This window comes from Dromaius novaehollandiae, chromosome 6 (assembly GCF_036370855.1).
Source record: "Dromaius novaehollandiae isolate bDroNov1 chromosome 6, bDroNov1.hap1, whole genome shotgun sequence".
NCBI classification, from domain to species: domain Eukaryota; kingdom Metazoa; phylum Chordata; class Aves; order Casuariiformes; family Dromaiidae; genus Dromaius; species Dromaius novaehollandiae.
Window position 1 is genome coordinate 30,566,157 of NC_088103.1, and position 22,644 is coordinate 30,588,800.

The following is a 22,644-nucleotide window of genomic DNA, read 5'->3' on the forward strand; positions in this document are numbered from 1 at the left end:
ATTTCTATTTTAAAGCTAAATTAGGTTTGTTGTCTACTAAGGATAATATAGTTATATACTTGGAAAAATATAAGCAATACTAATGAACATCATTTGGATAACTGAGCCACTTAATTGAGCCCTTTAATGCAAATTCTGGTAAAGCAAAACAGAACTTTAAAAAAGGAAATTGTAACACTGAAGTTTTTACTGAAAGATTTATTTCTCTAGAAAATAGCTTTAACTATAGATACTACAAAATCTGTTACAGGTCGGTCTTCACTCTTTCCTTTTGAAGATGGCTTCCTAGACGACAGTCACGGTGATCAGTCTTTATCGTCGGGTCTCAGCTCTCCAACACGCTGTCAGAATGGTGAAAGAGTGGAACGCTATTCTAGAAAGGTGTTTGTTGGAGGTCTTCCTCCTGACATTGATGAAGGTACTGTGAATAAGTTACGATGGTGGTGGGAATTGGCGTTCTTATAATTACTTAGGAAAGGTCAGATTTTTATAAAACAGGTGTATTTTCCCAGGTATGTCATTTGTAGTGGTTGTGGCATTATTTAAAACAAACCAACCCCCCAGCACCTGAAAACTTACTTGATGTTCTTTTGTACTGTAGATCAGAAGAGACAAAGACAGAAGTGCCTGCACAGCAGGTCTTCTAATCTGCACAAGTGGCATGTGTGTCCGCATACATACAGTGGGAAAACTGAAAAAGGGAACTTAGTGTGTGCTGTCATTCCTCTGCAGTCTATCCCTTTTCTTTTTAAAAGTTGTGGGTACTCTAAGGACCTTGTTAATGCAGTCCTCAGCATAATAATAAATTGGGCTTTAATTAATCAGCTGTCATATCCAACAGAAGTACAGTGATTCAGTTGACAAATGCAGGCCATTTAATATAGTTACAAAATAATAACTAGCTTAGTAGGGATAGTCAGTTTTTTTTTTTCAATCTGTATCTGCTTTCGTTGTATGTGCCAACCCCCTCCCCAAGCCCTAAACTAAAATCATGACAATTTTGTTATATATTTTGCATATTATAGCAGGAATCCACCACTATCTAGCTTCAATCAGTGTATGTAGGGAATTTGAGGATGCCTAAAGGCATCTCTGTATCTGATTTTCTGCTAAATCTAAAAGCTTAAACCAGTTTTAATAAAGAAATAGCCTTAAAAGCCATGATGTATATGGTTTAGCCTTACTAAGCCTAAACGATGCACAGTTTCAATAAAGAAACAGTATGGGTTGGCCAGCCTATGGTTCACGAACAGCTCGAATGCAGTTCCCATGTCATGTAATGAGTTGCAGGGCTGTTGGAACAAGGACTGCTGCTGGGTAATCTCAATCCCCAGCTGTAGGAAGAAGCAAGCCAACAGGTACTACTGACATGAACACTGCTGGGTCACTGAAAAACAAAATACACACTCAGCCTTATCCTACAAGGAAGTAATGTGGCCACTTGGGAGTTATTACCTTCTTCCATGAGAGATCTACTCCAGTAACACCTTTTTCCTTCAGCTCCTGAGTTACAGGGTACGTGTTTTGTAGCTCTAGCCATCTGATGTGCAGCTTGTGGGGTCAGATAAATTGACCACATCTCAAATTGCAATCAAAAAGTTGGGAAACCACTTCCTTTCTCTTCAAACTTTTTTCCTGATGGTTTGTTGCTCAGATTTATCTAGCATCACCTTAGACACAACTTTAAACTGATTCTTTCTTTAAAATTCATCAACAAATGTATTTAGAAAAAAAGATTCTTTTAACAGAAGTTGAAAATGCTTTTTTCTGAAACATCTGCATGTAAAACAAAATTGTCCTGTAGAATGGTTTGAGAGGTGTTTTCCTTGGTGTTTTTAAAATGATGCTTCAAAAGCAAAGAAATAACTTGTTAGTTCAAGGCAGATTCTCAGAGGGGACTGGGGAAGCTGAAGTCACCACAGTCACGTCATCTGATGCAGCCTGTGTTCTAGGTCAGGCAACAAGGAGTGGCCATGCTGATATGTAGCTCTTCCATCAGTCCCGTGTGGCTGCATCTGACCCAGCTTCGTGGCTATTATTAGAAATAGACCACAGCTGAAGTATATTTGCTTTTGATAGATCATGTTTGCATTTAATCCTGCTGCAAACCTGCATTAATGGAAGGCAAAACCATTTTTAAGCAGCAAAATACAGCACGGAGGTGAAAGAATATTTAGACACTTTATACATATATTATTTCAGTTTTCCCTGTTCTTTAAAGATATGGAAAACCACCTGTAATGCTTTTTTTAAGTTAGAATGTTCATTTTGCCACTGTCAGTCTTTAGATTCTCTCTAAGGTGCCTCATTTGTTTTTTGTAGATGAGATCACTGCCAGCTTTCGTAGGTTTGGACCTCTTGTGGTGGACTGGCCTCACAAAGCTGAAAGCAAGTCATATTTTCCACCTAAAGGTAATTAGCTTAAAATACATTTATGCAGACTGTTCTGGTAAAAGAAAACTATTCCTGCAATGTGGTGATCCATAACAAAGAAAGGATTTGATGAATTCTTTCTCTTTAGTAAGCGTATTTTTAGGAGTTGTCATGATGGGAGAAACACAATTCAGTGAACAAGATGGGGTCTTGTGTATGCACTTTTTCAGCAGTGAGAAGAGTTCAGCCTAGAATCCATGAACTGGGCCTTAATTTATACTAGGTTTACTTTAGAAGGAAAGTTACAAACATTTCCTAATGCTGACTCTGCAGTGTGTTATTTTTGTCGAAACTATAGGAATGATAGTGTAAACAAAATTTTTTCACGGCCTGAAACTTGCTGGTGGATTGGGTACATGGTATTTTATCAGGAAACATGAGTCCACTAAGCTGTGATCCTGCTCAGAACCAAAATGTGTGTATCAGCGGTTAGCTGGGTGCTGACCTGCAGCAATGGGTTCTGCTAAGAGACAGCAGAATCCCCAAGGGCTAGCGTTACGCTCCATGATCACCGAGTTTCTAGTTTGGAGTTACTTGTTTCAGGGTGACCCAAAGCGTAGGGGGGACAATTGCATATCTGTCAGCAAAATACTATGCAGGCATGTTTTGGGTGAGGAAAAAGTAGGTTTTGGGGAAACCGTTTGGGAGAGTTGCTTGGTTAATGCCAATTGATTCTTCCATGAATTTGTAAATACTGTAGAGTATATGTTCTGTTCTCAGTCAAGCTTGCATGTTGTATACTGTTTGAGAAGTTGCTTATGATCTGAAACAGTAGCATAAAATTAGGCACAGAATTTCTGATCTGTATGTTGATATTTTTCCACTCTCACTGGTCCTGAAAACTCTTAATTGCTCCTTAGGGTCACTGCTTAATTTGGCAGAACAATGGAGTGTTCAGCCAATGAACTAGCAAATCCTACAATACTTTTATGGATATATTTTGACCATAAAAAACAACCACCAACAAAAACCCACTATATTTATCTGGAAGCTTAAGTGCCTGAGGCAAGGTAGCCTTGTAACAACTGCTTCCCCTGTAAACACTACTTAGGGCACTTCACTTGAAAACAGAACAAAAAACATACATGCGCCTTCTTTCCTGTTCCTCTCTCAAAACCCAGCCTTCCTGTCCATAGTTATTATGCAACATCTGTTCTTGAATAAATAAAACATTAGCATATATTTCCAAGCATAGTTGGTAAATTACAGTGTTTTCCTTTTTTTGTTTTTATAGTCTTTAGGGTCTTTCTGGCTAGGAAATTGTGACTGCACCTTCACTTAGAAGTTTGAAAAACAGTAATAAAAGTAGCTTCTGCTTGTCCCTAATATCTCCTAGTCCTATCCAGTTTGTTTACTTGTTCTTATTAATTTAGTAAGTAACTATATATTTATGGCAGATCAGCATGGGACTTCTAATTAGGACTGAATTTGTTCTGCATCCAACAGTGGACTAGTTAAGCCTTGCCAAACTTGTAGAAATGTTTTTGAGTAAGAGCTATTTTAGCAGAAGACAAGGGAATGCAGCCTCTCTCCTATTTTTGTCATGATTCTAATATAGGAAACAGCTTTCAAAGCCCCTGCCAGTTGCCCTGAATGTCTGTCTGAAAGTGCTAAACAACAGTCAATCCCAACTGTTCCAGATTTATTTATAACTGACTTCTGAGTTATCAATCAGGGCTTCAGCATCATACGTCCTGCATTCCTGTCTTTGAGATTCACTTACAGTCATGTTCAGCGTGGTAGGTCAAATATAGTTGATTGACTGTGATCCCATGTAGATAGTATCTGCATAGAAGATAGAAATGTTATTACTTGGAGTCAGTGGGTGAAGTCTGACCATATATTATGAATATTTTGTTCTCTTTGTTCTATGTTATATATAAGAAGAATACTTTTTTCCTAAAGTTATGGAATTACTGACAGAAATACTACAATAAAATGCCTCCATTTCTGCTTTTGATTAGAAACTCCTTTAGAACTAAAACAGACTTTTTAAAACTTTTTTTTATTTTAAGCTGTTCTGACTTATTTTTCTTTTAAAAAAAATACAGTAAAATGAAAAGGATATTTGAAATTATCCTTGGGTACAAAATTCAGTGAGACAATTTATTTGGAAGTTAAGTACCCCCCAATTAAAATGTCCTCTCCCTTCTTTTTCTCTAGTATCTTCTCTTCCATGTCACATTGCTAATGTGCAAATTCTCTGATATTTTGAATATGATTCTTTCAAATGGAATAGCTGAAAATCAGTCCAGAAAAAAAGACACATTAAATTATATAGGAGAGAAAGAGTTATCTTTTGTGCTCTAGCAATCTCAAAGGAAAACAAAAAATTGGACTGTAGGAATGCAGTGGGAAGATGCGGAGGCTAATCTTTGTTTACCCATTAATAAAGTCTGAGCTCCGAAGTTTCTCCCACTTACTTGAGCCTGCCCTACTGGCAGTAAAAGTGAACCCTGCTCTTTTCTGAAAATTTGTTCTCACCTCCAGCCAGACTTTAGTGCCCATTTGATGGGCAGCCTTTTTCATTACTCCTTTACTTCTGTGGGGTCAAGCCAGTGGATTCTTACAACAACTTCTGATTTTTGTTTGCTTTGGTAAGCATTCAGCTCCAGGTTTGGAGCAGACAGACTCAGTAGTTTATGCCAGAGGTCAGCATAGTCGGTTGAGTTTTACACTGGGTTTCTGTCTTCATAGTTGCATCCAGCTGATGTCATCCTTTACAGGCCGGAGTGTATTAATAGAGAGTCATAGTATCTACATAGGTTTTTCAAGAAAAATGCTGTGCCCTATTGGCATAACTTACTGAATTTGTGTTTACTATGGCGGTGCAATATATGAATTCCCTGTAGTTGCACTATATTGGGGACATTTTGTTGGTACTCTGCACTTGTTAGTTACTCCCAGCATACATGTGGAGCTCTCCTAGGAATGGAAAGCTGCAGGAACTTTTAGTTGTGGCTAATCCAATCAAGTATGAAATCTGAAAGATTAAAATAAAATGTTGCTTACCAGTCCAGTGACCTTTATTTTCTGTGAGTGGTTTATCTGGTTAGTTTAGTGACAAGTCAGGCCATAGGTGTGTAGTCAATCTGGATCCAGCAAGTCTTATTATCCAATTTATTAGCTGGTACGCTTGATTAACTTAACAGTGTCATATAAGCTACTTTCAGGACTAGCTGGGGTCCAGAAACGTTCCTGTGGTGTTAAGCTTGAACAAAGAAGGTTCCTGAATTCAGTGTCCTGAGCAGGATGGTGTCACTGGCCCTGTGTAGTCACCACAGCCCCACTTAGGCGCATTATCTCAAACTCACTGCTGGACCTGATGGACTTAACCTGGTTCTGTGTAAAATATGCTAGACTGCATCTCCAGCCTGGTGAGCTACACAAAGGCTTGTTTCAGTACAGCACTAAGGCTCTGATTTTTGTTTTGTGCATTTGTGGGTGCTTTTGCTGGACCTTGGTGGATTGCAGATCAACGTGGATGTGTCTGCACCATGTTCCCCAAGCACATTGCCTACTATTTTATTATCCAGGTTTTCCTGTTTTCCCAGATACCTAGCTCTTCACTACCCTGACTGTATCTTGCCTGACATGACAAAATACTTTGCTTGCATGTGTGCGTGTGCGTGCGTGTGCGTGCGTGCGTGTGTGTGTGCGTGCGTGTGTGCGTGTGTGTGAGAGGCAGAGGTCTGGCTTGGTCAATGTTAAGATTTTGGGGTATTAAAACACAAACCCCAAATCATCTGATAGCGCAAACAGCGCTTTTGGGATGCAGCTGGTTGCCAGCAAGCAGAATATTTGGATTGCTGAGAGAAGGTGGTACTGGTGACACCCAGCTGTTTTGTCACTAAAAGTGCAGATTATGCACTTGGGCAAGAGAAGTTGTTAACAGCTGACAATGTGTATAAGAGGTTGCTATTTCTAGTTCTGAGCATCTGTATTATTGCCTTATCATTTCATTTTACCCCTTCCCTTATGCACTGAAAAGCTTAGCAACATGTTTTTATGTTGGTGTCATCCATGAAGTGATGTTAGTGCTTGCTTCTGAATAAGGCCAATTTATTACGGTTGCCTTGAAGAGTCTTCAGATGACTTACTTCGGCATCTGTTTGGATATGTTAGTAACGAACTGGCAAAATTATAAATGTCATGTGCTGGTCTTGGGTAAGCAGATGCCCAGTTTATAATGTGTTTACTTGGCTTTCACCACAGAGTTTTGGGAATTAAATGTGGTTTGTGGTTAAGTATTTTTTTTCTAAGTACCTATGAAATGTCAAGAAATAATGAAATAGGCTCTAATGAGCGTTATTGAACGCAGTTACACATTACTGTGATACAGTCTTCTTAGTTTGGGCATCTCATTTCGCTCTGGCAAAATCCAGATAATTCATATTTAATTAAAATATACATTGATGTTTTTGACCATTTGCTGGTCTACTGAGCTGAGCAATGTTTATGCTAACTACAGTTAATTTTTCTTATTTTTTAATAAAAAGATGGTGCCAACTGTTTCAAAAACATTCTCCTTTTATTTTTTTAACAGATTGCAAGCTTTAAAATGTCTGTTTTTTATCTTTACTGTTTTTTTTCTTTGCAATAACTATTATTTTTCCAGAAATTATTAAGTGCATGACTCATTTTAAAACAACAAAACTATGCAGGAGTCTTCCTCTGCTCCTTTCCATTTAGAAGGACTGATTTTTTGGATAAAAATGAGATACAGAGCAAGAAAATGAAGCACAGCATTGCTTAGAGATAGGGTGCATTTGAAAAGGGAGGAATGATTTGATATTACGGCTGATTTAGATGTGAGGTGCAACAGATGGTCTGATCCTCTCATATTTACCCTGTTCTTCAGTTAGTTACTCTCTTATCTGACAAAAATAAACATACTCATCCATACTGCTCCCAAGAGGACACTAAGGGTGAAAATCAATGACAAAATCTCATGAAGAAGAAAATATCATATGTAAAATTGCACAGAATAACATTGTGAGGTTACTGTCATGCTTTAATTTAGAACAAATGGTGGGACAGACCATATAAGCATTCCTGATATTCTCTAAGGTAGCGTTAGATGGAACGACCGTTGCTGGTAGCCTTCCGACTGATCTGGATTTCATGGGTGAGCCTGATTTGCCTGGGTCATTCTGTTGTCTCCTTAGTGGGGTGGTAGCTTCTGCCAGAGGAGCAGTAGCGAACAGTTGTAAGGAGAAAGTATGGTGTTATAATTTTATCAGCTACGTTCAGTGAAGATACGTGATTTGTCCTAACAGAGCAATCTGTTTTACTGAAACTAATTATTTTGGCCTAAATGATCTAATAACATACCATTAAAATGCAGCACAAAATGCCTAGCCAATTTCTTTTTTTTCATATTTAAAAAGCTGAAGTTAGTGGTTATAGCATTTACTAGAATGGAAACTTGAAATTCCTTATCCAGAAATACACTGCATGGTAAATAGCGATGCAAAAATCTTCTTTAAACTTTGCTTACCTGTATATGTTCCACTGCACACGTGTGTATGAGATCAGTCTTTTACCCACTGCTGTCTGAGGCTGTGTACCTGATTTGCAGGCCCTGTGTCTTCCAGCACAGCAGGGCAGCATAAACCCAAAGCAACACAACTCGCAAAATGTGTGGTAGAAAACTGCAGTACATACTGATCTGCTTTCCCGTAACTGAGTAATTTGAGGGTTTTATTTTTTTTAGTACAGAATTATCTTTTAGGCTTTCGATGAATTTTCTTTAAGCCTTCCTTTGCCCAATTTTCTGTCTGTCTTGTGATAAATGATTGAGGTAGTAAGCCTTCCTGGTGAACTGATAATGATGATTTTAAAATGTCTGACTTTGAGACTGCTGTGCCAGTTATCAAAGAACAACCAAGAACCTTGTTTCATGTAGGACAATCTCTGTCCCTAATACTATGCCATTTGCTGTTTCTTTTTCTAAGGGTAAATGAGACGCTGATGAAATGAAATACAGAAATATTTGTGAGGAATCAAGCCTAGGCAGAACAAATCTGATTCGGAGGTAGCTTTGCAGAATTGGTCTCTCCCAGCTTCCATGTTTTTTTCAACAAATGCTGGTTTTTTTCAGAATTGATAGATTGCAAGAGAATTTTTTTTAACCCTGAAGAAACCACAATTTTTTGGCAAGCATTTGTTGTGCCTTCTTCGGTCAGCATCTTCTGATGCCTGAGGAAGGAATGACCAGATCTCTCCAGATGGGCTTTAGCACTCATAGTCGCCACAGGAGTTGGCAGTAAAGACTATATGACTATAGTAACCAAGCAAGTAACTAAGGCTATTTATTATGAGAACATCATGATTGTAGCCAAATATTCCTCAGGTAGTAGTTCAGGTTGTTCCTGAAAACCCTGTTTTGAGTGCCAGAATTGCGCAAATTTAGAAGGGATGGGTGCTGCTGAATTCAAGAATGGAATTTCAGTTTCTGGGCTCTAGTCACAAAACAGTAAATGCAAGTTGTAGCAACTTCCATCTTCCTTGTTAGTGTAAAGCAAATGCTCTTACTAGAGAGAAGTTTTGCTTTTCCAAAACATTTTCCCTTTTGGCCTGCTTTGCTCCTTTATGTGGCATCAGAAAGCTTTTTCCAATCAAGAGATCACAAATTTGATGCTCACAGTAATTTCATTGGTTCCTTTTCAGCACTTTTTTGGGGGGTGGGGGATGAGGTGGGAGGAGCAGGGATGGGGCTGCAAGTCTGATAGTCAGTGGCTCTCAAAAATGGTGCTTCAGGGTTTCTCATTCCTCTGATTTCTGCCAGTGTTCCTTTTTCTATAAGAAATTGTCTTGTAACACCATATGCTTGACAAGACTCCTGTCATTTTCCTGAGTGGAGTAGTCTCTTGTGAGATTTTTAGGTAATGGGACCAAAGCCCATTATTTTCTGACTATTACCCAAAAGATGGCTGTTGTCCAAATTCAGATCTCTGTTCTATCAATAAATTTGTTCTTTTTTTTTCCTCTCTCCCCCCTTGTCTGGTTCTCAAGAAATTGTGGTTGACTTTTAGTCTACAGGACACTGGCCAGAGCACTGTGCAGACTGATTTTTTTTCAAAGTTGTTAAGATGTCTCTGATCGGCTGGAATATGTCCTGAACAGATTCTTGGTTACTCACCAGTGTCCTGGCATTTTCAGCAGTTTGTCTGTTCAGATGAATAACGTTTTTAGGATCAACAATCATATCATATTGGATAATACATTGTCTGTGTACTGTACGAACAGACAAATAAAGGACTAACTTTTCCAGATTTCTAAAGAAATGTGCATTTAGGGCTAGCGAGTCATATAGCAAATAAATTTGGTAGCTTTCCATCATCTAGGTTCCTATTCGTTGCTCAAGCAGATATTTAAGCAGGAAAAGTTCTCTTGTATCCCTTGGAAGTGGGAGGTCAAGGACTGCAATATTGCTCAGTAGCTTTTTCAGAGCATGTTGTTAAAATGATTAATTTAACTGATAAACTTATTTGTTATCCACACGACAATGAAGATTTTAGTACTTGGTATCTGAAGATGATACAAGTCTACAGTTTTTTATGGCTGCAGTTCTAATTCAGTGAAGAAACTACTTGTTTTTATACTCTTCACTGCTGTGTTAGTCCCCAGAGTTTCCAGAAAGAGCTGCCAAAGCAAATCCCATGTGATGTTTGTGATTCCAGCCTAGGGTGCGCATCTGTCAAGTAACCTCTTTCCTATCTGAGCCTATCAGAAAGTGCTTTATATAGTCAAGGGACTGAATGCATTTAACCATCAAGCAGCTACATTTTTACAGCACCGGCAATAAGTTGCTAGAAAAATTTTATGGTCATCACTGTTCAGAGGTCGTTCAGAGTTTTTGATAGAGAGGAAAAATATCTTTACTAAAACACAGATGTCAATATGGAAGGCTGTTTTGCTGTATTAAAAATCGCACTTAATTCCAGACTAACTCTGTTGGATTATTTGATTAAAGATGACAGGGAATTCTGGTAACTCAGCGTTCTTCTGGCCAGTATCATCAAAAGGCCTTGAACTTCCCACAGAAAAATTTCAGGTTTCTAGGAGACCTAATCGATGTGTTTGTAGTGATTAAAGGACTTTTTGAAGTCCTTTTGACTTTTTTCAAAAAAAAATCACTTTTGAAGCCCGTGCCGTAGTGTGTAGTCTATGTGTTACTTTTCTATTAAAATGTGTTTTATGTCTCTCAGTTTCGCTGTGACTGATCTGCTACGTAATACCTTTTACGAGGAGCGAAACTCAGGCCACCAATATTGGTTCTGGCAAAGCCAGTTCTGAAGCTCATCTGCATCACATCTGCAGCTCCTGATAGTTTTTTTCATAAGCCTTATGACTCCTTGGGGAAAACTAAAGGTCACGCGTTACAGTTGCATCACTTTCTCTTTCCAGACACGGTCTTCCCACAAATCGTCTAGACTCTTCTCTGTTGGTCATATACCTAAGAGGCTTGTTTTCCTTCACTCACTGCCTGGATGGGTTAAGATTGCAATAGGATTTCTTATACTGGGACTTGTCTCAAGGGGGCTTCTGTTTCCAAAATCCAAAGAGTAGCTGGCTGTAGTTTGGTTCATGCATTTGCTAGTAACTGCTAGCGATCATAAGCTTTAAATCAGGAGGTTCTGTTTAAACAGTGATTCCAAACATCCACTTGCTGGGAAGATAAACTAACTGCTGCAGTTAAGTTTGTTTGGACAGATGCTCAAATAAGAGAATCAAATAAGAATTGACTGGGAATTTTCAATAAGACTTCTCTATATATACAGGCCTCATATATTTTACTCTATTGTTGTGAAGTTGTTACCTGCAGTAAAACTTCTTGAAATTCTGTCTTCTTTGAACATACTGCAGACCTAAATCAAATGGAAACTAGACAAGTGTTTAAGTGATGCAGTAATCTGAAGAACTGATATTGGCCAAAAAAATGTATTTCAGAGAAGTTTACTGATGTCCCTTTTGTATAGAAATAGGAAATCTTGAAGCTATTCCATATTAACAAATGTGTTCTTTTTATGTTTTTTGTTATGAATATTTTATGTACCCTTAGATTTTTCAGGGTATGTCTTGGGTGTTCAGTAGTCTGTGGTATATGGATAACTGATGCTGACTAACATGCCAATTAAGTAGTTTAATTTTTTGATTTATTGGGCAATTCATGTTAATAAAGCTAGACTTAGAGCCGATCACTGGTTCTAAATCTTAATGTTTGTAAAGATGATATCCAAGAGAGGGAGGAACCCTATGAATTTAACTTCTAGTAATAAGATGAATCAGCTACCACAATCAGGGACAGGTTTAAGTTCTGAATTTTAACTGCTTTTGCTCCTACTCTGGGAGATGAAGATCCTCTTTAGAAGAAAGATTTGTATTTAGTGAAACAGAAGTACATAGAATTTGGTGGCTGACTCCACCAGATTTCCTAAAAAGGAGCACTGAATCCAATGCTTTTGGGGGAATATGCATCTCTCTGTCATTTTTGTGGATGGTAAATAAATTTATTAGATGGTTATACGGTATACAAGTTGAATGTAATATACCAACAGTGTAGGTATACCAATTACACTGTTTATATCAAACTGAGTCATTGAGTAGTTAGTTACACATCGCCCATGGCTGCCTCTGGCAGTAAATGCTCAGTTGGGTGGGGGGTGTCTCACTGGATTTGTAGCTACTATAAGGTGTCTGTATGGGGAATGAAGAAGAAGAGGGAAGAAGGTATGAGTTCTGATTGTGAAGTCCCTTATTGATAATCTATTAAAATGATGAATGGATATGGTAGCTAAAATGAGATATATTAAATAATTCTATGTAGCTGTTTATACTGTAATTTTTCCTAGGATAATGGCTGAAAGACTTTTAGACTGAAAAATACATTTCTCCTTGACTGTTGTCACTTCATAGTACACAAATGAAAAAAAAAAAATACTGCTGATTCTGATTTTCATGACTGCCTGTTAATAATATCTGGCTAAATTCTCTTTCAAACGAGTTTCTTCATTTTCAGTTAGTCTGTGGCAGGTTCTGGCAGCAGCAGTAGTCAAATAACATTGTTCCCAACCTAAAACCATTGCTTTGGACTATGCAGGAAAAATAATGTAATATCTTGGAATGAAAAAAGTAATTTGGAAAGGAGAATGCAGATGAGATTAAAGGTGTGTAAATTCCATTCTGAGGAAACAGTGAATACATTGGTAATGTACATGGATGCATATGTGGACAAAAATGATAACTGTTTGAGATAAAGCTGTGTTCTCTTTAGTTGCTGTGAACCTTAAACTTTTTCTTGTAGTCACCTTTATTAAACAAAATCAATATAAAAGGCCTATTAATATTTAAACAGCAATGTGCATTACTTATAATGTAGTTCCCCCTTCAAACGCTTAGAAAGAAACAATGCATCAGAGGGATTCTATTATATTGTATAGCTACTCTAGATACACATTGCTTTCACAATACAGTGACAGAACTCAAGTATTCATATTAAATATTCCGTATGCAACTGGAAAGGGAATCACTGTTCAAGAAAACAAATCACTGAAACTTCCATATATTGTGGAAAATAGGTTGTGAAAAACAAAGAAAAGTCTGGAATTTATCTTTTCGTAATGTAAATGTTTATTCTTTTTTTTAATGCATGAGGGGTTGCTCAACATTGTACTAAATTCTTTGCTAGCTATTTATACAGTCTGAAATTTGTATATTTATCAAACATCTATTCTCTCCTCCCCCAAAAGCTCAAAACACAGTATTTCCCTTTCTTACTCTTAATACTTGTTTTTCAAAGCAGAAAAGGTGCATTTGTAACACTTAGTGTGTAAAATGACTATTTTTTTCAAATATTTGCTCAGGTAAATGTTACTGCTGTATGACTAGCATGCCAATATATATGCAGAACCCCAGCTCTCAACCTCCCTTAGTGTATTAATGATGTAATAAGGGATACAGAAAGCCTAACATTAGAAAAGGAGAGACATCTGACATTGACACACAATCTTTATTTTTATCGTCAGGAAAGGTCAGTAAAGCCCTTCTTAATTGAAGTCTCCCAGAAATAACCACTGATCCTACTTTAGCACAGAGATGTTTGTTGCCAAAATAGATTTTGTGGAAATTGTTTTAGATCAGCGGAATTTTAGTTCATTAAAGGAGAATAAAATCTAGGGATTTTTTGTAAATCAGGGTTTCTAGCCATTATTTGAAAACCACTAATGACCAGCAGACTAAAAAAGGTTTAAGGCTGCAAAAATACAGTGGAGATTTGGAGATATGTTCAAAGTACAGAAAAAGATACATTTCAGTCACTTATTTGTAGGAAATAACCAGACTGCTTTTGCCAAATAAAAGCAGTAAATAATTCAGCCTGATTCTCATTAACTGCTTCTAAAACCGAGTAAATTTTACTGAGAGCCTGCTTTTTTTCATAAACTTTCTTTTTTTCCCCATCAAATCTAAATTCTGCTCTTATTAAATGTTGCTTTTCTGTTTTTAAATGTGAATATAGGGGTTGATCTTCGAGTATTGTGGGCCCCAAGATAAAAATCATCCTTTGAATAGTGGTCTTGTGAGGACTTCATAATATTTTGGGCTTTGCTAATAGTTTTGTAACATTTTGTGTTTTGCTAATAATTTATGTAGCACCAAATTCTTCTTTCAAATTACTGAAATAAGTTGAAGGGAAAGATTGAGGCAAGGAGGGAGATGAGAAAGATGAGAACTGGTGTGCAATTTCCATTTAATGATGTGAAAATCCTAATGTTTTAGCGAGTTTGATAAACCCAACAGATTTTTGTAAAATGTACCATTCCGATCCCCCAGAAAGAGGCATGCTCTCACTAAACAGAAACTATTTTTTTTGAGAGAGAAATGTATGTTATGCAACTGCGAGTAATTGAGTTTTGGAAAAATCTTCCGTCATTAAGGTCTTCAAGCTGCATCTTTTCTATCTAGTTAAAAAAGACAAGCGACCTGAGCAACTAGGACATGAAAATAACCCCCCCATGAGTGACTCTCCAAGCCTGCTCCTGGCCAGGAACTCACTGAAGCAGAAGCTGACAAATTGACTATTTGATTAAAAGACAAAAAGTCAAAGCCCAGCACTGAAGCTGTGCTGTCAGCAATAAAGTCCCTTCTGTTAACAGAAACTGCTGACAGCCTATCTTTTATGGAAACAAGTAATTGCAATTTAGGGGTGTTTTACTTTAGCTAAGTCGTAAAAACAGAACCAAAAAGCCCTCCCCAAACCATTTATTTCAAAGGTTTTCAACATGGTAAGATTAGATTGTTGAAAATGCCAACATACAAAATCTACTCTGAATGCTGTAAGAGAAATACAGATATCTCTTACTCTAAGCCAAAAGTGCTTGATTCTTTCCACTGTTTTCTCTAATCCTAAATTAGACGTATGAATCTCTTTGGTTACCAGTGTGCCAGAAAAGAACAAAAATTTTCTTTCTGCTGTTTTTCATTCTTTTCAAGTCCTGAATTATTCTGCACAGTATCCTCAATTAACACTTACTAAGTTTAGGTAAAATAAAATGCAGAGACATGAAACTGAAAATCACATCTTTATCTATAACAACCTCGGAAGTTAAACTTTCTCAAACTTCGAATTGTTTCCACAGATTACTTGGTCTGAATGTGTTTGACACATTGTGGGTACGGTTTTATTTCTGCTGATACATGCCATTCCCCTGGATCTGTAGCTTTGGTGTCTGAGTATTTGTAAATGACACAGCTAAAACTGAATGGTGATCAGACTAGGGGAGAATTCAAGCAGTAAGTTCCATTCATGAAGCCTTTAACCTATCAAATGCTCAAATGTAGTATTTCTTTACATTAAGACAACTCTTACTATTTTGCAGGTATTTTTATTTCCCTAGTAATTTATCCTCGTATATAAACTATGGTGCCAGTCTCGTGTCTGTGCAAAAAGAAGCAGGAGAGACTGGTCTCGGATATGGGAGATTGATGCTTCTAATGCTGAAAAGTTGGTTACGAAGGTTCTTTAGCACAAATAAAACAAACTAGTTTCTGCTAGGTTTTTGGCCCCTAGATGAACAATGGATAAAATTCAGGGTGCTGTTTTGATGGGATTAGAATGAGTAATGCCGAGTTACCTTATAATCAAAGTCCTAGTCTTCTCTAAGGTTTGGGCTTTCGAAGCAACACTCTTATTTAGGTGAAGATAAGCCTGTAGGGTAAAGGATGTAGAACATAGCCTGTTTCAACAACTGCAGGAACAAAATGTGCTTTTCCTGTTTTTTTTCCCCTCAGAATTATCATGCCAAGCATCTGCATTCTGTCTTAAGAAATGTTTTGCAACCTCAGTTCCTCTCTAGGAACAGTCCTAAACTCCCTGTGAAGTACAGATTATCTGCTCATAGAAAGTCAGAATCACAGGAAATCAGGAAATGTCCCATGGACTTCTTAGTTGATGTAGGTGACGTTGGGTCTTAAGTTTTCATTTTTTGAATGAAGCCACTTTTTAGTACATAGCAGTACTGAGTACTGCATGTACCACTGGCTGTAATAAGGTCTGTTTCCTTTGTTCTTTAAAAAATAAAAATCTAAAAAACCATGTCATTGAAAAGGGGAGATACTGTGAAACTGAATGAAAAAATTTCTTAATTAAAAATTATTAACTTCAGCTAAAAAGCAGCCTGGATTTTTTTTCTCTTTTTTTTTTGGGGGGGGGGGGGGGATCTTTGTTTTCTTTCCCTGAAGATCACGTGATCTTTTTTTTTAATCATGCTTGACACCATGCTTGGAGGGGAAGTGGAAATCAAACTATTGATTAATATTTATCTAGAGTTCTTCTATATTAATTTTGCTTGGAGTAGAAATAGAAATTGGCTTATTTAGCAAATAAGAAAAATAAACATTTTCTTCAAACCTGAAAACTCATCTTTTTTCAACCATCTGCTCAGAGTTAAAGCAGCAGCAGCAGACCTGACCCATGTATGACGAAAATGAACTTCTTTGCCCAGAGCAGTTGCCATTTATATTGCACTTGAAAAGTGAAATTGACAAATTCAATGTTGAATTTGGTTATGCTTTGTTACTTATGTAGGTAAATGCATGTTATTTCATGCTGCTGACCCAGTAAGCTTCACAAAAATAGCTCTTGCCTCATCAAAAATTTAATCTTTGTCATATGATCGATTCATGTAACTACTATTCTAACTATAATAAACAAAACTGTATGTTATAGCATTTCTTTTATTTGTTCATACCCTTTAATTCTGATTCATACCTGCTATGGATCATGTTGCAGTCTGAAGTCCGAAGTTTTAAAATGGCTGTGACCTTTGAAAGAAGAGACAAGCCTATAAATTTGCTGTTGTGATGTTTTAAACTAGCGTAGAAGTAAAACGACAGATAACTGAAAAGACAGGCTTTAGTCCCCTTGTGGAATATTCTCCTTTCAGTAAAAACAAAACAAATCCCCTGCATTTTAATGTTTTCTTCAGTACAGGTGGGGAAGAATAGTTCTATTACTGAGCAAACTGAGATGCTATATGTATACTGTTCTTCCATAAGCAGTCAAAGTCTTCAAGTAGTGATGACTAGCTAATCCTTTCTAGTGCTTGGCATGTTATAGAATTGTTGAAAGGCCTTTGTAAATCTTGAGTTCTATATATTCACTACAGCACAACTGAAATGGTATCCTCTCCTTTCAGCACTGAAATGAAGGGAAATGTTGGGGCAGCTCTCCCCTATGTCAGAAATAATGTTTGTCATCATAGAGCAAAAAGACTTTTTTTTATTTTTCCATTTAAACTGGAGATGCGGAGGGAAAAAAATCATCTTCATAATGTTTATTACAAACAAGCAAGTTGCTATTTCCCCCCCCCCCTTTTTTTTTCTGGTGATATGGGAAGACCCAAGTTAGTTTCTGTTCTGTTGGCAATCTCAGTGATGTGGACTATTTAATAGTAAAATTGGGATTATGATATAATCACGCAATTTATTTCACAGAGGCTACTGAGACAGAACCTCAGTTTTCATTCTGTGCTCTTCCATGCGATATACTTGCTTAATAACTTTTCTTGATATGCATCTTGTCTTCCATTTAACTAAGTAAGTTCCATTTAATTGCCATATGGATTCAGGATCACAACTATTTTTCACAATTGTGGAACTGAGGATATGAACTACATACTGTTAATTAAAAACAAACAAACAACCAAACCGGTCTTTTAATGTGGCATACGGGGAATTTCTTAAATATCACATTACTCAGATTTGGTCTAGTACTCATGAAAAACATGTAAAATGAATAGGAGTCTAGCTGTCAAATGTTAAACTATTTACATTTCTTATGCATCCTTTTTTTAGACAAAGAAACCAGCTGACAGTGTCATACACTGCCACTTAAAATTAGTCTGACTAAAGAAATTCATCTTTGCAGCCCTGACTAATACATAATTTCACTGTTCTTCTGCAGTAGCTAAGTGAGATTACAGTCCTTTCTATTTTGAGGTTTCTTAAGCATTTAAAGCCTTTGATGTCTTTTGAAAATCCAGTCATGTCGCTGCAATGTTAAAAAGAAAGTCTGCATTTTTTTAATACCTTGGATTTTTATTTTTCAAACATCAATTTCATTTTTAATAGTCATTTCATCTCTGGATTTAGAAATGTGTTTTATTCATGTTCAAAGCATTTTCTAATAAGATTACTAAGGGTGACTTTGAGCAATGACCCTTTGTCATCACATTAACTGATTTAGAAATTTGGTTCAAAATGTTTCTAAGTGTTCCTTTATTGTGGGCTTTTAAAAGAAATGTATTCCAAAAGTTCTAGTAAATACAACTGTAATTCAATTCAAAATTATTTTTAAGAGTCCAGAAAAAAAATGGAGTGAAGAAAGTGTTATTTATAGTTCAAGAAAAAAAGTTAAGTCCACTTAAATCTACTTTTTGAGTATAAAACTGTATAAAAATAACTCCTCACATGGAACAAGAACGTTAATTTTCTTTGTCAGATTAACTCCCATCATATTTTTTACGTAATAATATAAGGCAGAAATATATTGAAATGTTATATATGAGATATCTTAAGTAGATGGTAGATTTATTGTAATCTCGGAACTAAGTCAGGGGCCCACAAAACACCAAGAGACGCTGTCTAAACTTTCAGAAGACAGAATGAAAGAAAATGTTCTTCAAAGGTAATTTAACTTTTTTTGAGTTTAAGTCGTCTTTTCATTTTTGTGTATGAGATTAAATATACGTGGCTATTCAAAGACTGTGCAAAGGGACGAGGGAGAAAGTCCTAATCTTCTCTGCCTTAGTTGTGCAGCTCAACAGCACTGTCATAGAAGTGATAACACAGTTATCACACAGGCCCCTTGGCATATGATTTCTGTACCTCATTTTGTAAAGTGGGCTGAATTTTGGTACAGTATGTACCTGAGTTCAGTGTAGGAAATCAATAGATGATATACAGACCTCTGACATGGATATTCAAATGTAGTCTTTGATCTTATATATAATACTTCATTACAATTTTTTTCTATATTTGAAAAGTAACCCTGATTCTAAAAGCCAGAAGTAGGTTAATCTTTCTCTACTGGTTATATAACACTGAATCCTAAAATGCTGGCTTTATATGAAAAGACACAGCTCATGGTTGACATATTTGAAAAGCAAGTTATATATTCTCTCAAATGCAAAGATTTAAAGCACTTATGAATTACTTCTAGTGTCTAGAAGCTGAGCATAAAATGGTAAACTTCTGATAATATAAAGAGATGGGACTAATTCACAATTAACTGAAATCTTTGAAACTCTTCTGACTGAATTAAATCTAAAGTTCATTTAAGCATGAGATCTGCCCGGCTTCTCTGTTGACACCTTTCTGAAATATTCCTTTATCATTAAATAACTGGAGACTGTTCACACAACCTTAGCAATTAATGACTTAAATTGAAAGGAGTATAAAAATGTTAGCACACCAAGCTTCCTTCCTACCTTGTCCCATGGATTATGAAACACAATCAATGATTTAATTTTGCTCCACCAAACTTTGTGCCTAATGATTCAGCTCTACAAGGAAGGTGTTAGCAGGTTCAAAAGAAAAAAAGAAAAGCTATATGTTTTTAACTCTTTCATTGTTGAATGTTCTGAAATGCAGTCAAAATCTTTTTCTGGTGAGCCATGAAAGGCATGAAGTAGACCATTTTAACTTTGAGAAATATTTTGGTCCAGACAAGATGACAGTCTTCTCTGATAAACTCTACCAGCTAGGGCTTGCCAAGTTCAATGATGCCTACAAGCCCCTAAGTTTATTTTCTCCCTTGCTGATATACTTAATACACATTTTACCCTAATAAAGGTTCAAGAGAAGTTCTTCTCACTTTGATTAAACTGAGCAAGTACAGGCAGAACATGATGCACTTTTTCGCTATAATTCTAAAATGGTGGCCTGTAATTTGTACCAGCACACCATTTTTATCATAAAAGTATGAATATCAAGATTCTGCCATTAAGAGAAAGGCAGAAAGAACAACCTAACTGTTCTATCTAGCGTATTGTTTTGAAGAGCTCACTGGAGTCTTACTACAAAACGTGCTATCTGTAATACAGAAAGGTTCCTATCATTAGAGAAGAGATGCCTTTGATGACAGTAAGTGAAATGCATCTTCCCGACTTTCCAGGCCAGCAAAAATACATCTTCAACAGTAATTACAGGCAGTAGTGACATCAGATGGTAGTCCCAAGCATATCTTGCCCTTCAAGGGACAATCTTATTCGAAGCTTGTGGGACACAAGTTTATGTGCCAGACTTTCCCATTTGTTCATGGCAAGGGTAAGTGAAATTAGACCACCTGGACAAAATACCCTTTCACATGGAAATTGTCACTGTTAAGATGTTGGAATGGCACGCGTACAAAGCAGCTCAGCTCTTATACTGCTTTTCATAAAATAACCAATGATCCTTGAACTCACGGATGAAAAGCTCCTAGGCCGTGCTTGAGAATGTAGGAAATTAATCTTCTCTTCATCTTCCTGCTACTGTAGCCCTTTAAAAGTTGTAGTGACTTTTTCTGCAGCTAAGAATGTAGTCTTTTTATAGTGGATTGCAAAGTGGAGTGCTTATGGTCAGCACCACAGTGTTGTGTTGTGTCAACAGCCAGGATTGTTTCTGCTGTGCCAAGAAGCCTTCATCTCTGTATACAGGATGTTCAGCCATTGTCATGTACCTTGCTTTTCTTTTCTTCTGGGGGTTCAAATATGTTGTCTCTTTAACTTTGTGGAGATCTCCATCACAGGGAATAATCCTTCGAACTCTCAAAATTTTACTGTCCAGTTGGATAAGAAAGGTTCACTGATGAACATGCTACCAGAGCATGCTTCCAAGATACTGCTGTAGAGGATTAAAAATTTGAAATACATCAATTCCCTAGGTAGAGGCCTGGGGAAATACAGAGCTGTGTTAACTTACTAAAGCTCCCAGCTGGTGCTAGCCCCAGGTTAGAAAACTGAATTCTGACTAACCCGGACTGCCCTTGTAATCTAGCAGCCAAAGAGAATTAACAAGTATTTGTTTGGTTAATTTTAACTGGCTCATGAATATGATGATCACACCATTTACTATATCCCCAAATGGCTGCCAGCTCCAACTGCTACAGCTGTAACCTTTTACTGTGACCTAAAAGACTTGACATGGGTTCACAGACGAAAGAAGAATCCCAAGCTGATGTCCAGAATTTTACTAAAGAGTTAGGTCTTAATACACATTTCCCAACTTCAATTTTATGCTAAAGGAGTTTCAGATATATTGCTGGTTTAAGATTATAAAAGTCTGAAATGGACAAACTTTTGTTTTCTAGAATTCAAATCTCAGGGCAAGTTCAGAAGAGAAAGCCTAAATCTTTAAATACATTGCAAAAATGTTCTTTTACAGTATGTATAAACATAAATGTATTCTTATTATTTGGGTTCAATAATACTTTAATGATCTGTACTGCATTTTCTATGAGTTTGTCTCACAAGACATTTATAATAAAATATATAAAAAGGATTGGCCTGAACTACAAAAAGTGATCAATTGGTTTTAGAGGTGGAGTATCATGGTGGTCTTTTCCAAGTGTCTAGTTGTCTGATTGGGGCATTTTGTAAAACTGAAAAAACAGCTAAAGAAAAGAAACTCTAATTTAAATAATAAAAGTTTTGCTCCAATGATCAAATATATTCAGAAGGGACAGTATAGAATGACAAGATAAAACAAGTGCATGGATGGAAAATAAAATGAAGCTAAAAGTGACAGTGATTGCTAGTGAATTATTTTCTTAATCTCTTAGTTAATTAAAGGTAATTAGTTTTATAAAGTCTAAAACTAAAACGCTTAAGTGTTTTTTTTAATATCTTTTGGGGACTTTTTTAAAGTATTGCGTCTCACCTTTTACTGGGACTGGCATCTTTAATCTGCTCCAACTGCAGGTATGCAAGTTGTTCCATGTTTGCTAGAGAGAGTGATGACGATTAAGCAGTTTTGTTTTCTTGGGGAGGTCAAGCTCTCTGGACTTGTTCTGGACAATAAATAACTATGTTAATGCAAACTTCTATTGGCCTCTAAAAAACAAACATAGCTCTACAGAATTTAATGTTTTTAACTCCATAGAATTTAATGTTCTTTGCAAACTCACATAGGACTAGAGATAATAGGGTAAAAGCTAATTTGTTAGACAGTAACTTGAAAGAGGAAAGCAGTTTTTCAGTATCTTGCTAAATTTTTTTTTATAAATCATAATTGTGTAGCATTTGTCTAAAAAGACAGGCTAAATAATCACTCAATACTTACTGCAAAACTTCTTGTGCCTCACTACTATTTTAACAGCAGACAGACTGTGTAAAGTTATCCCAAAGGTTGTCATAATCTGAGTACAGTATATCATGGTGTATGTGGGCAGCGAGTGTGTGTCACGAGTCTTAGGCAGATAAAGTCCAGCAGTCCCTGCTTAAACTCCAGCTGCCTCTAATTGCTGCATGCTCTGAAAAGAGGCAGCCTGTAAGACACGCAAGGGCGAAATTAAAAAGGTCAAAGCCAATAGATTCACGTTCAGGGAGAAAAATAAATTGCACTGATTATGGAGCAAGAGAGTAATGCATGCTCTATAGAAAATCCTCCCAAATGGGCAGCTGCATTTTAGACTAGCAGCCAGTCTTTAGACAGTTTTCTTAGCGTAGC

The 22,644-nt window shown here is 36.7% G+C and overlaps 1 protein-coding gene and 1 long non-coding RNA gene across 7 annotated transcripts in view; one reads left to right on the forward strand and one right to left on the reverse strand.

The window, feature by feature from the left end:
- CPEB3 (cytoplasmic polyadenylation element binding protein 3) overlaps positions 1-22,644 on the forward strand; it is a 102,718-nt gene that overhangs the window by 66,015 nt on the left and 14,059 nt on the right. For all 6 annotated transcript variants that reach the window (XM_026094130.2, XM_026094126.2, XM_064514060.1 and 3 more), the window contains 2 exons: positions 251-418; positions 2,323-2,412. In XM_026094130.2, coding sequence (XP_025949915.1) covers positions 251-418; positions 2,323-2,412 — 258 coding nt within the window. The remainder of the gene's footprint in view (positions 1-250; positions 419-2,322; positions 2,413-22,644) is intronic.
- On the reverse strand, positions 412-22,013 carry LOC112979730 (uncharacterized). Its single transcript, XR_003258256.2, has 5 exons — positions 21,856-22,013; positions 16,706-20,820; positions 15,570-15,643; positions 4,157-4,218; positions 412-2,109 (listed from the first exon to the last, which is right to left on the reverse strand). It is a non-coding gene; the product is annotated as an uncharacterized LOC112979730 (long non-coding RNA).